Source organism: Bufo bufo, chromosome 8 (assembly GCF_905171765.1).
Source record: "Bufo bufo chromosome 8, aBufBuf1.1, whole genome shotgun sequence".
NCBI lineage: Eukaryota > Metazoa > Chordata > Amphibia > Anura > Bufonidae > Bufo > Bufo bufo.
The window spans coordinates 135,109,764-135,124,555 of NC_053396.1; the positions used below are offsets into that span (position 1 = coordinate 135,109,764).

Below are 14,792 nucleotides of genomic sequence, written 5' to 3' on the forward strand. Positions count from 1 at the left end.
CTATACGCCGGATAAACTGGCACTTATGTATAACTCAGTTTCTGACAGATGTTGGAGGGGATGCGGAGGGAGGTGTACCCTATATCATATATTATGGCAATGTCCTAAGATACAATCGTATTGGTCAAACTGCAAAGAATTATTGGTAGAGTTGAGCGAACACCTGGATGTTTGGGTTCGAGAAGTTCGGCCGAACTTCCCGGAAATGTTCGGGTTCGGGATCCGAACCCGACCCGAACTTCGTCCCGAACCCGAACCCCATTGAAGTCAATGGGGACCCGAACTTTTTGGCACTAAAAAGGCTGTAAAACAGCCCAGGAAAGAGCTAGAGGGCTGCAAAAGGCAGCAACATGTAGGTAAATCCCCTGCAAACAATTGTGGATAGGGAAATGAATAAAAATAAAAATAAAATAAATAAAAATTAACCAATATCAATTGGAGAGAGGTCCCATAGCAGAGAATGTGGCTTCACGTCAGCAGAGAATCAGTCTCTTCATGCCATAGCAGAGAATCTGGCTTCACGTCACCCACCACTGTAACAGTCCATTGTCATATATTTAGGCCCCGGCACCCAGGCAGAGGAGAGAGGTCCCGTAACAGAGAATCTGGCTTCATGTCAGCAGAGAATCAGTCTGCATGTCCTAGCAGAAAATCATGCTTTACATCACCCAACACTGGAACAGTCCATTGTCAGATATTTAGGCCCAGGCACCCAGACAGAGGAGAGAGGTCCCATAACAGAGATTCAGGCTTCATGTCAGCAGAGAATTAGTCTGCATGTCATAGCAGAGAATCAGGCTTCACGTCACCCAACACTGGAACAGTCCATGGATTAAATCAGAGAAAAGAACTCATGTATATTTACTAATAGCATCAAATTATACCATGTTGCAACTTTGAAGAAAAATATAATATATAGCCTAATTGAACTGTGATTCATTGTAGCCAGCAGATATAGAGGAGTACTCAGACAGAGCGGTTTTTTAGGCTGGGATTTCTCAGTGTATTTATACTGAGTCATTTACTTATTTATTTTTTACTATTTTCTCATGTCCCTTACCTGTCTCTGTCTTTATTTTTCCTCATTATCTGCTGGACCTTACACTATGGAATGTCTGTTTATGATGGCTTATTGAGGATTTTAACTTTAAATGTGTTTTTGTGCACGTAAATTTCTATGAACACTTCTAATTAGAACACCTGGGATGACCAGCACCGCCCTGCTAGTTTAATAGGGGAGGGATTTGTTAAGTTCACGTCTATTTATATATACTGTGTTGGAAATTTACTATGGAGGTCATGATTAAGAACCATCTGGTTCGAAACATGTAGACCGCATTGGGGCTTGTATTTTGAGGGTTCCGTTACCGCTTAGACTTTGGATTGTGGAATAAACACCGTCAAGCAAAGATACGAGGTGCTGGATTTTCTTCTACTTCAAGTTTGTCATTCGGGGTCTCATCCCGTCCGTGCACCTTCTAAACTGCAGTTGCAGGTGAGCTGGACTTTTACCATTATTTGTGGAACAGTCCATTGTCAGATATTTAGGCCCAGGCACCCAGACAGAGGAGAGAGGTCCCATAACAGAGATTCAGGCTTCATGTCAGCAGAGAATCAGTCTGCATGTCATAGCAGAGAATCATGCTTTACGTCACCCAACACTGGAACAGTCCATTGTCAGATATTTAGGCCCAGGCACCCAGGCACCCAGGCAGAGGAGAGAGGTCCCGTAACAGAGAATCTGGCTTCACGTCACCCACCACTGTAACAGTCCATTGTCATATATTTAGGCCCCGGCACCCAGGCAGAGGAGAGAGGTCCCGTAACAGAGAATCTGGCTTCATGTCAGCAGAGAATCAGTCTGCATGTCCTAGCAGAAAATCATGCTTTACGTCACCCAACACTGGAACAGTCCATTGTCAGATATTTAGGCCCAGGCACCCAGACAGAGGAGAGAGGTCCCATAACAGAGATTCAGGCTTCATGTCAGCAGAGAATCAGTCTGCATGTCATAGCAGAGAATCAGGCTTCACGTCACCCAACACTGGAACAGTCCATGGATTAAATCAGAGAAAAGAACTCATGTATATTTACTAATAGCATCAAATTATACCATGTTGCAACTTTGAAGAAAAATATAATATATAGCCTAATTGAACTGTGATTCATTGTAGCCAGCAGATATAGAGGAGTATTCAGACAGAGCGGTTTTTTAGGCTGGGATTTCTCAGTGTATTTATACTGAGTCATTTACTTATTTATTTTTTACTATTTTCTCATGTCCCTTACCTGTCTCTGTCTTTATTTTTCCTCATTATCTGCTGGACCTTACACTATGGAATGTCTGTTTATGATGGCTTATTCAGGATTTTAATTTTAAATGTGTTTTTGTGCACGTAAATTTCTATGAACACTTCTAATTAGAACACCTGGGATGACCAGCACCGCCCTGCTAGTTTAATAGGGGAGGGATTTGTTAAGTTCACGTCTATTTATATATACTGTGTTGGAAATTTACTATGGAGGTCATGATTAAGAACCATCTGGTTCGAAACATGTAGACCGCATTGGGGCTTGTATTTTGAGGGTTCCGTAACCGCTTAAACTTTGGATTGTGGAATAAACACCGTCAAGCAAAGATAAGAGGTGCTGGATTTTCTTCTACTTCAAGTTTGTCATTCGGGGTCTCATCCCTTCCGTGCACCTTCTAAACTGCAGTTGCAGGTGAGCTGGACTTTTACCATTATTTGTGGAACAGTCCATTGTCAGATATTTAGGCCCAGGCACCCAGACAGAGGAGAGAGGTCCCATAACAGAGATTCAGGCTTCATGTCAGCAGAGAATCAGTCTGCATGTCATAGCAGAGAATCATGCTTTACGTCACCCAACACTGGAACAGTCCATTGTCAGATATTTAGGCCCAGGCACCCAGGCAGAGGAGAGAGGTCCCGTAACAGAGAATCTGGCTTAATGTCAGCAGAGAATCAGTCTGCATGTCCTAGTAGAGAATCATGCTTTATGTCACCCAACACTGGAACAGTCCATTGTCAGATATTTAGGCCCAGGCACCCAGGCAGAGGAGAGAGGTCCCATAACAGAGAATCTGGCTTCATGTCAGCAGAGAATCAGTCTGCATGTCCTAGCAGAGAATCATGCTTTACGTCACCCAACACTGGAACAGTCCATTGTCAGATATTTAGGCCCAGGCACCCAGGCAGAGGAGAGAGGTCCCGTAACAGAGAATCTGGCTTCATGTCAGCAGAGAATCAGTCTTCATGTCATAGCAGAGAATCAGGCTTCACGTGACCCACCACTGGAACAGGCCACTGTCAGATATTTTTAGGCCCCGGCACCCAGACAGAGGAGAGAGGTCCCATAACAGAGATTCAGGCTTCATGTCAGCAGAGAATCAGTCTACATGTCCTAGCAGAGAATCAGGCTTTACGTCACCCAACACTGGAACAGTCCATTGTCAGATATTTAGGCCCAGGCACCCAGGCAGAGGAGAGAGGTCCCGTAACAGAGAATCTGGCTTCATGTCAGCAGAGAATCAGTCTTCATGTCATAGCAGAGAATCAGGCTTCACGTCACCCACCACTGGAACAGGCCACTGTCAGATATTTTTAGGCCCCGACACTCAGACAGAGGAGAGAGGTCCCATAACAGAGATTCAGGCTTCATGTCAACAGAGAATCAGTCTTCATGTCATAGCAGAGAATCAGGCTTCACGTCACCCAACACTGGAACAGTCCATTGTCACATATTTAGGCCCAGGCACCCAGACAGAGGAGAGAGGTCCCATAACAGAGATTCAGGCTTCATGTCAGCAGAGAATCAGTCTTCATGTCATAGCAGAGAATCAGGCTTTATGTGACCCACCACTGGAACAGGCCACTGTCAGATATTTTTAGGCCCCGGCACCCAGACAGAGGAGAGGTTCATTCAACTTTGGGTTGCCCCGCAATATAATGGTAAAATGAAAATAAAAATAGGATTGAATGAGGAAGTGCCCTGGAGTACAATAATATATTGTTAAGGGGAGGTAGTTAATGTCTAATCTGCACAAGGGATGGACAGGTCCTGTGGGATCCATGCCTGGTTCATTTTTATGAACGTCAGCTTGTCCACATTGGCTGTAGACAGGCGGCTGCGTTTGCCTGTAATGACGCCCCCTGCCGTGCTGAATACACGTTCAGACAAAACGCTGGCCGCCGGGCAGGCCAGCACCTCCAAGGCATAAAAGGCTAGCTCTGGCCACGTGGACAATTTGGAGACCCAGAAGTTGAATGGGGCCGAACCATCAGTCAGTACGTGGAGGGGTGTGCACAGGTACTGTTCCACCATGTTATTGAAATGTTGCCTCCTGCTAACACGTTCCGTATCAGGTGGTGGTGCAGTTAGCTGTGGCGTGGTGACAAAACTTTTCCACATCTCTGCCTTGCTAACCCTGCCCTCAGAGGAGCTGGCCGTGACACAGCTGCATTGGCGACCTCTTGCTCCTCCTCTGCCTTCGCCTTGGGCTTCCACTTGTTCCCCTGTGACATTTGGGAATGCTCTCAGTAGCGCGTCTACCAACGTGCACTTGTACTCGCGCATCTTACTATCACGCTCCAGTGCATGAAGTAAGGTGGGCACATTGTCTTTGTACCGTAGATCCAGCAGGGTGGCAACCCAGTAGTCCGCACACGTTAAAATGTGGGCAACTCTGCTGTCGTTGCGCAGGCACTGCAGCATGTAGTCGCTCATGTGTGCCAGGCTGCCCAGAGGTAAGGACAAGCTGTCCTCTGTGGGAGGCGTATCGTCATCGTCCTGCGTTTCCCCCCAGCCACGCACCAGTGATGGGCCCGAGCTGCGTTGGGTGCCAGCCCGCCGTGAACCTGCTTCATCCTCATCCTCCTCCACCTCCTCCTCATCCTCGTCCTCCTCGTCCTCCAGTAGTGGGCCCTGTCTGGCCACATTTGTACCTGGCCTCTGCTGTTGCAAAAAACCTCCCTCTGAGTCACTTTGAAGAGACTGGCCTGAAAGTGCTAAAAATGACCCTCTTCCTCCTACTCCTCCTCCTGGGCCACCTCCTCTTCCATCATCGCCCTAAGTGTTTTCTCAAGGAGACATAGAAGTGGTATTGTAACGCTGATAACGGCGTCATCGCCACTGGCCATGTTGGTGGAGTACTCGAAACAGCGCAACAGGGCACACAGGTCTCGCATGGAGGCCCAGTCATTGGTGGTGAAGTGTGTCTGATCCACAGTGCGACTGACCCGTGCGTGCTGCAGCTGAAACTCCACTATGGCCTGCTGCTGCTCGCACAGTCTGTCCAGCATGTGCAAGGTGGAGTTCCACCTGGTGGGCACGTCGCATATGAGGCGGTGAGCGGGAAGGCCGAAGTTACGCTGTAGCGCAGACAGGCGAGCAGCGGCAGGATGTGAACGCCGGAAGCGCGCACAGACGGCCCGCACTTTATGCAGCAGCTCTGACATGTCGGGGTAGTTGTGAATGAACTTCTGCACCACCAAATTCAGCACATTCGCCAGGCAAGGGATGTGCGTCAAACCGGCTATGCCCAGAGCTGCAACGAGATTTCGCCCATTATCGCACACCACCAGGCCGGGCTTGAGGCTCACCGGCAGCAACCACTCGTCGGTCTGTTGTTCTATACCCCGCCACAACTCCTGTGCGGTGTGGGACCTGTCCCCCAAACATATGAGTTTCAGAACGGCCTGCTGACGTTTACCCCGGGCTGTGCTGAAGTTGGTGGTGAAGGTGTGTGGCTGACTGGATGAGTAGGTGGAAGAAGAGGAGGAGGAAGCTGAGTAGGAGGAGGAGGAGACAGGAGGCAAAGAATGTTGCCCTGTGATCCTTGGCGGCGGAAGGACGTGCGGCAAACAGCTCTCCGCCTGGGGCCCAGCCGCCACTACATTTACCCAGTGTGCAGTTAGGGAGATATAGCGTCCCTGGCCGTGCTTACTGGTCCACGTATCTGTGGTTAGGTGGACCTTGCCACAGATGGCGTTGCGCAGTGCACACTTGATTTTGTCGGATACTTGGTTGTGCAAGGAAGGCACGGCTCTCCTGGAGAAGTAGTGCCGGCTGGGAAAAACATACTGTGGGACAGCAAGCGACATGAGCTGTTTGAAGCTGTCTGTGTCCACCAGCCTAAATGACAGCATTTCATAGGCCAGTAGTTTAGAAATCCTGGCATTCAGGGCCAGGAATCGAGGGTGGCTAGGTGGGAATTTACGCTTTCTCTCAAATGTTTGTGAGATGGAGAGCTGAACGCTGCCGTGTGACATGGTTGAGATGCTTGGTGACGCAGGTGGTGGTGTTGGTGGTACATCCCATGTTTGCTGGGCGGCAGGTGCCAACGTTCCTCCAGAGGCGGAGGAAGAGGCCGAGGCGGCGGCAGCAGCAGAAGAGGCCGAGGCGGCAGCAGCAGAAGAGGTAGCAGGGGGAGCCTGAGTGACTTCCTTGTTTTTAAGGTGTTTACTCCACTGCAGTTCATGCTCTGCATGCAGGTGCCTGGTCATGCAGGTTGTGCTAAGGTTCAGAACGTTAATGCCTCGCTTCAGGCTCTGATGGCACAGCGTGCAAACCACTCGGGTCTTGTCGTCAGCACATTGTTTGAAGAAGTGCCATGCCAGGGAACTCCTTGAAGCTGCCTTTGGGGTGCTCGGTCCCAGATGGCGGCGGTCAGTAGCAGGCGGAGTCTCTTGGCGGCGGGTGTTCTGCCTTTGCCCACTGCTCCCTCTTTGTCTTTTGCTACGCTGTTGGCTCGGTCTCACCACTGCCTCTTCCTCCGAACTGTGAAAGTCAGTGGCACGACCTTCATTCCATGTGGGGTCTAGGACCTCATCGTCCCCTGAATCGTCTTCCACCCAGTCTTGATCCCTGACCTCCTGTTCAGTCTGCACACTGCAGAAAGACGCAGCAGTTGGCACCTGTGTTTCGTCATCATCAGAGACGTGCTGAGGTGGTATTCCCATGTCCTCATCATCAGGAAACATAAGTGGTTGTGCGTTAGTGCATTCTATCTCTTCCACCCCTGGGGAAGGGCTAGGTGGATGCCCTTGGGAAACCCTGCCAGCAGAGTCTTCAAACAGCATAAGAGACTGCTGCATAACTTGAGGCTCAGACAGTTTCCCTGATATGCATGGGGGTGATGTGACAGACTGATGGGCTTGGTTTTCATGCGCCATCTGTGCGCTTTCTGCAGAAGACTGGGTGGGAGATAATGTGAACGTGCTGGATGCACTGTCGGCCACCCAATTGACTAATGCCTGTACCTGCTCAGGCCTTACCATCCTTAGAACGGCATTGGGCCCCACCAAATATCCCTGTAAATTCTGGCGGCTACTGGGACCTAAGGTAGTTGGTACACTAGGACGTGTGGCTGTAGCAGAACGGCCACTTCCTCTGCCAGCACCAGAGGGTCCACTAACACCACCACGACCATGTCCGCGTCCGCGTCCCTTACTAGATGTTTTCCTCATTGTTACCGTTCACTACAATAAGAAAAATATTATTAGGGCCAATGTATTGAATTCAAAAACAGGCCTTTTTTTACAAACACCTAACACTATCTGGCTATCTATTTAGGTACCGTATTACACTAATACAGGCACACCAGTAATGACAGATTTAGCTGAATACAAATTTGAGGCCTATTATTTAGGCGCTGGGTGACAGGTATACGTTTACGGACAGAATTAGACTTGGATCTGCACTGTAGCGTGTGTGTGAAGTTCTTGAGAATGACCCTATCAGCACCTTGAATCTAATCTACCCTTTTAGGGATAGATTTAAAGTAGGCCTGATACAGCAGAAACCACTAATTTTGAGAACTGCAAAATTGGGAATTGTTTTTCAACCCAGAACAAAAACTGTGCTTTGTTGGACATTAAATAATTTGACCAGCTAAAACAGTAATGACAGATTTGGATGAATATAAATGTGAGGCCTATTTTTTAGGCGCTGGGTGACAGGTATACGTTTAATCACAGAAATAGACTTTGATCTGCACTGTAGCGTGTGTGTGAAGTTCTTGAGAATGACCCTATTAGCACCTTGAATCTAATCTACCCTTTTAGGGATAGATTTAAAGTAGGCCTGATACAGCAGAAACCACTAATTTTGAGAATTGCAAAATTGGGAATTGTTTTTCAACCCAGAACAAAAACTGTGCTTTGACGGTCACTAAAAATAACTTGACCAGCTAAAACAGTAATGACAGATTTGGATGAATATAAATGTGAGGCCTATTTTTTAGGCGCTGGGTGACAGGCTCAACTTGCCCCTGATGTAGTATATGGCCAAAAAATAACCACACTATTGATGGTTAAATGCACTTGGGTGACAGGCTCAGCTTGCCCCTGATGTAGTATATGGCCAAAAAATAACCACACTATTGATGGTTAAATGCACTTGATGACAGCTTGACCCTGATGTAGGATATAGCAAAAAATAACCACACTATTGATGGTTAAATGTACTTGGTGGCAGCTTGTGCTGGCGCACCACAAGCCACAAAATGGCCGCCGATCCCCCCAGAAAAAAGTGACTGAAAAACGCTCTGGGCAGCCTAAAAACACTGAGCAATTGAATAGCAGCAGTTCAATGATCCACAGCTGGAGATCGATCACTGAATTAAGTCTTTTGGAGGAGTTAATCTGCCTAATCTCGCCCTAACGTCGCAGCTGCAACCTCTCCCTACGCTTGTATCAGCAGAGTGACGTGCAGTGCTACGTGACCTAAGCTTATATAGAGGCTGGGTCACATGCTGCACTGGCCAATCACAGCCATGCCAATAGTAGGCAAGGCTGTGATGGCCTCTTGGGGCAAGTAGTATGATGCTTGTTGATTGGCTGCTTTGCAGCCTTTCAAAAAGCGCCAAGAAAGCGCCGAACACCAAACTCGAACCCGGACTTTTATGAAAATGTTCGGGTTCGGGTCCGTGTCACAGACACCCCAAAATTCGGTACGAATCCGAACTATACAGTTCGGGTTCGCTCATCCCTAATTATTGGCCAAAATTGTACCTCATGGGGTGACCACAAATGGTCCTGTTACTGATTGGAATAGATGCCCTACCTGTCCCCCTGAGGGCCATACATTGTATCTTCTGTGTAACAGCGAAACTATTACTGTTGCGTAAGTGGAAAACCCAAGATATTCCGGATATCTCTGAATTGATAGTTATTCTTAACACCACATACTCTTATGAGAGAATTATAGCTTTGGGGGGGGAAGGATATGATAAGTTCCTCTTAAATTGGAGACCATTGTCAGGTTCCTCATATAGTACCCAATTTTAGGAAATGCAGAAGCTTGTTATGGTGTGGCCCTAATCTAATTTGCCAGAAAGTGTCATACTGGTAGGTGGGGGGGTTATATTGGAGCTTGGATAATTGGCCATTGGATTCAAATATCAGTCATAGGTAGCCACTTTTCTCAACTCAATAATATTTTCGCTGACAGCAGACATTTATAGTATCTGTAATGTATACTGGTTTCTTCCAATTGAAGAACGTTTCTTTGTTATACATTATTGTTTGCCAATCGGGAATGCCCGAGGCTTTATGTTCCTTTTATTTTTCTATATTGATAAACTCAATAAAAACTATTGAAACAAAAAAAGACTGGAAACAAATGGTTGCAGTAGGAGACTTTCCCATTAGAAAATTCACTAATCTGTGCCGTCCTCTGGAGCATCACTTGAAGTTTCTACATAGGATTTGCATAGAAGGAGGAACCTGACATTTAATAATTTTTTCTCTAAAAGCCAGCGGATCCTGCACAAAAACAATGCAGTAACAAATCCAGGTGTCTGGATGCAGGGCACGTCATTTCCAAGTGGCTTGTCAGATTAGATGTAATAACACCCTTGGTTTTGATTCAAAACATAATTAGCAGCAGAGGCCGAAAAAAGAAAGTACATTTACATGTTCACCTGGCAAGGAGCGACGAGCATGCTGCTCAGCAAGTCTGTCTCCGAGATTCTCCCACAGTCAACATGATCAGAGAGAGATGCAAATGACTTCTTACAGCTCCGTGTACCTGTAGGAAGTGTTTATATGAGCCCTGATTGGTACTTATTTTACATTTAGCGTAATATCAGTGGCATATTGTCAGCAGCATAATCATTGCATAATATATAATAATACGGAATACATTAACTCCTCAGGTATAAATTAACGCCTCAGTTACTAGATGCTCAAGGTACATAGTAAATGATCTCTGGTTTTTGCTGTTTTATTGGTACACTTTTTTTTCCCATCACTACCAAATTTTTGGCACAAATAGAAATGTCGTTTTTCCCTGACCTTGCCGCTTCCTTTGAATCATCAAAACTTTGATGGGGTGTCCTGCCTCCGTACAAGTAAATGATCCCTCTGGCAAATAATGAATGCAGCTTATATACTTTCGGTGGGAAACATCGCAACTTTGCTTCGTGCAAGATTGGAAGGTGCTATGCCTAGGATCAGTGATGGCTAGTTCGCATTGTTTGCCCGCGAACATATGCGTGCTGCCATCTTTTTTCGGCGAGGCACAGGTAAGCCCTTACCTGTGCCTGTGCGCGAGCCGGTCTGAAAATAAGTGCGGTCAGCGGGAGCAGGCAGTTCCGAGAACAGCCACCGGGGGCCTTCATCGGGCAGTTCTCGGAACTGCCTGCTCCCGGTGACCGCATTTGTTTTCAGATCGGCTCGCGGCACAGGCACAGGTAAGGGCTTACCTGTGCCTCGCCGGACTTGTGAAAAAAGATGGCAGCACGCATATGTTCGCGGGCGAACAATGCGAACTGGCCATCACTGCCTAGGATGAGGGTGCAGGTTTTGTTGCAGAAATTACAGTTCCACTCGCCTGAATGTTGTTTTTTTTTTGTGGCAAGCACATGGATTTCTGTAAGCCCTATTCAAATGAATGGAACGGATATTCAGTTGAAGAAATTTCTGCCACGTGTAAAGCCCCCAAAAAAAATCCAAATACAGTGTGAACTTAATCTCATTTTTAGGTTGTGGTAAATTGATCATCTTAGGCAAAATGTATATTTGCTTTTATCATTAATAACATCCACAATGGGTATATGCATGCTTTCATTATACAGTATATTGATACTAATAAGACATTGAAAGTGTTGATGAGGAGTCTTAATTAGTGTTGAGTAAATCAAAGTTAAAGGGGTTATCCAATCCTATAAAAAGCCCCCCCCCCAATATGCTGGGCCCCCCACACTAGCGTCACCCAAGATACTAGGAAGGCTCGTCCCCGTCCCCACCTGCCATTGGCTGCTCGTCCCAGACACTGGATGTTTTCACCCACGCATGGGGAGAAGCAGCAGTGGTGGTGCAGGGACCAGGAGCGACGCAGTGTGGGGGGCCCGGCTTATTGGGGGGCTTTTTATAGGATTGGATAACCCCTTTAACAAAGTGGAATTTGATCCAAATTTCATGAAAAATTTGATTCACCACAATTTTTGGGAACTTCGTGGCTACTAATCAATTTTTCCTGAAATGGCATAAATATAAAAAAAAAAATCACCTCATCTATTTGATTGTGGAGAGTGCGTCGCAGCCATCACATCACCACACGCGAGAATTGCCGTGTTTTCTTCAATCAAGATGGCTGCAATGGCCTCTCTGCGATCAAATGGATGAGTTGAGTATGTAGTTTTTTTTTTGTTTTAACCCCTGATTAACCCCCCGACAGGCTGAATGTGACTTTCGGATGCCATGATCAGTGTTGAATGCGGCATCTGAGGGGTTAAATGATGGGGGAAGTGCAATCAACGTTCCCACTTGATTGCGTCTACTTCGTACAATGGAATTACTTCGTAACAAATTGAATTTCTTGTCGAAGTTTGGTAAAGTTCACTCATCACTAGTCTTACTCATTAGATGTGATGTTGCCGTGTAGCTCTATCTTTATGGTGGTCATCCTTTAGGGAATTGTAGATAAAGAGTTCTATTTTCTGATTTAGGTTTATGTATTTTCTTTTCCTTAGAACTGAAGTATAACATGGAACTGGCTGGAGGTCTAGGTGCAATTCTCATTGTGTTCATTTTACTCGTCACAATCTATAAATGCTACAACATAGAGATAATGCTCTTCTACCGGCAGAATTTCGGCAGTGATGAAGCTGCAGAAGGTAAGTGATTGTTGGTTTCTTCTTTCATATATATTGAACAGTGGCCAATTCAAGTTCAGGCTTTCATCTTGTAGCTTTTATGGGAAGTGAGATCTCGGTGGTAAAGCACTCTTCATATTTGGACAGGGCACCTACTGAATATCACCAACGACCATAACAATTGTCTTATAGCAAGACATCCAACACATTTGTTGAGTATCTTCTGAAGAAAATCCAGTATTGTAATACTTGAACTCCATGCCCTTGTATCTTTTAAGTCATAAGGTCTCCATCAATGTCTGTATAGCTGGTGCATGTTGAGTGGCTGAAAGTACTGTATATATCAACCATTCTGAAACAGTTTATGTCATGAGTTACAGAAATATCCAGCCAACACATAAGGTCCCTCCAACCTCTTAAAGGGATTGGCCACCTTTCTATCATTTTATGTGTCCTTATTGAATGTTATTTAATGTTTCCATTGTATAAATTCGCTTTTTCTCGATGCCTGTTTTGCTAATTGGTTTTTGTTCGCATACCCAGTGGCTGTACTGTTCGCGGCTCATTCCTATGACATCATATAGTGAATGCCTAGCTTCACCACCCATCCATTCAGTATTGCATGTTCTCATCCTTCATTTTACTGTGCAGACTCTCTGGACATAGTCTGTGTAATTCAGCTCCACTTTCTCCTGTCCCATCTCGCATTAGCACTTGTATTGCACAGACGCCGGAGGTAGCATCCTGCTCATGCCAAGTCTACTTATGCTCTACTTCTTCATATGTCCAACTGCGTAGACTCCTGATGAAGCATTCTGAGCATGCACCTTCAAAGTTCTCTCCTGCGTTCAGAACACTCTTTTTTTATCATTCTATGTTTTCACACAGGTGCAGAATGATAAGGAAGAGTGCACTGGACACAGGAGGGAGCTTAGACAGTACATGCGCCAAATGCTTCATCAGGGGTCTGCGCAGTCAGACATATGAAGAAGCAGAACATGGGTAGGCTTGACATGAGCAGGACACTACCTCCAGCATCTGTGCAGTACAAGTGATGATGCAAAATGGGACAGGAGAAAGTGGAGCAGAATTACACTGAGTGTGTGCAGGACTGAAACGCGCAATACCGAATGGACAAGTGGGTGAAGCTAGGCATTCACTGTATGTCATATGAATGTGCCGCAAACAGTACAGCTGCTTACAGCTGGGGATGTGACCAAAAAACAATTAGCGAATCAGGAAGAAGGTAATTTACACATAAAATAATAGAAAAATGGCCAACCCCTTTAAGATAATAATTCAGCTATGGATTGAAAGCATTATGGTCCAAGAAACCTCACAGGACTACAAAATCACATGCAAAAAAAAATCCAATAGACGTTATGGGAATAAGGGAGTGTTTACCATATTGGCTCTCTGGTTGTGCAACTCTCTTTTTTTTTTTATATCCATCGTCCACTCCTGCCTAAGGTCTATAGGAACTATGAAAGCATTATAATTAACTGTAAAAATAATCATAATGACCTTCTGAGGTTTTCAAAGAGAAGAGTTTACAGTTAGTAGGTAAACTATTAGATTAAATATGCTACAAAGTAGATGTGTATTTATTGCCATAAAGTCCCAAAAAATATTGCACTGACTGGATAAATTGCAACAAGCTCTCAGCTATGAAATGTATAAGTTCTGCACAGAGTTTCAGCATCTGGATCCAAGCAGGAATGTGTCACAGATGGTGTACAGGAAACAAGACAATAATATAAACAATGACTCACTGGATCCACAACTAAGGAACAAAAGGGGAGACCCCTGCAAGAGACCTGCCGCTCTCCCTTATTGCTCAGCCTATGCGACCACCCCAAAGGTGGATGGGCGCATATCCACGTACCTCGACTATCTTACACCTGAAGACCCTACAATAGTGAGGGGACACGACCACCGGCTCCCTACACAGACACGGAGGGAGTCAGGGTCACCTGGATCCAGAAAACAGAAAATCATAAATACATAAACAGAACTTATCTTGCAGACGACTGGGGACTGTGGACTGGGAACAAGGAACAGCATGCACACACACTCCAGGAAGTTGTATAAGCCGCACACTACTGCATTCTGGGGAGGAACTTAAAGGGCAGCAATCAGTCCGACAGCATGACAGCTGAGATAGACTAACGAGATGAGAAACTAAACCAAAACAAAGAAATTCAAGGAGGAGGATCTGAAAGGCTCCTGTCAGAGCTTCTCAACTGTCTGGCTGTGACAGTACCCCTCCCTCTACGAGTGGACTCCGGACACTCAGAGCCCAACTTCTCAGGATGGGACCTATGGAAAGCCCTGATGAGACGAGAGGCCTTAATGTCCGTCACTGGGACCCACATCCTCTCCTCAGGACCATAACCCTCCCAATGAACGAGGTACTGGAGGGAACCGCGGACAAGACGAGAATCCACAATCCTAGAGACCTGAAATTCAAGATTTCCATCAACCACAATCGGAGGAGGAGGCAAAGGTGAGGGCACAATAGGTTGAACATAAGGTTTCAATAAGGACTTATGAAAAACATTATGGATCTTCCAAGTCTGAGGAAGATCAAGACGGTAGGCAACAGGATTGATGACAGACAGGATCTTGTAAGGCCCAATAAACCTAGGACCCAACTTCCAGGAGGGAACCTTCA

At 46.1% G+C, this 14,792-nt stretch overlaps 1 protein-coding gene across 1 annotated transcript in view; it reads left to right on the forward strand.

Annotated features, from left to right (window-relative positions):
- IL1RAPL2 (interleukin 1 receptor accessory protein like 2) overlaps nt 1-14,792 on the forward strand; it is a 905,895-nt gene that overhangs the window by 861,645 nt on the left and 29,458 nt on the right. The window contains 1 exon segment of the mRNA XM_040405738.1: nt 11,996-12,139. Within this exon segment, the coding sequence (XP_040261672.1) occupies nt 11,996-12,139 (144 nt within the window).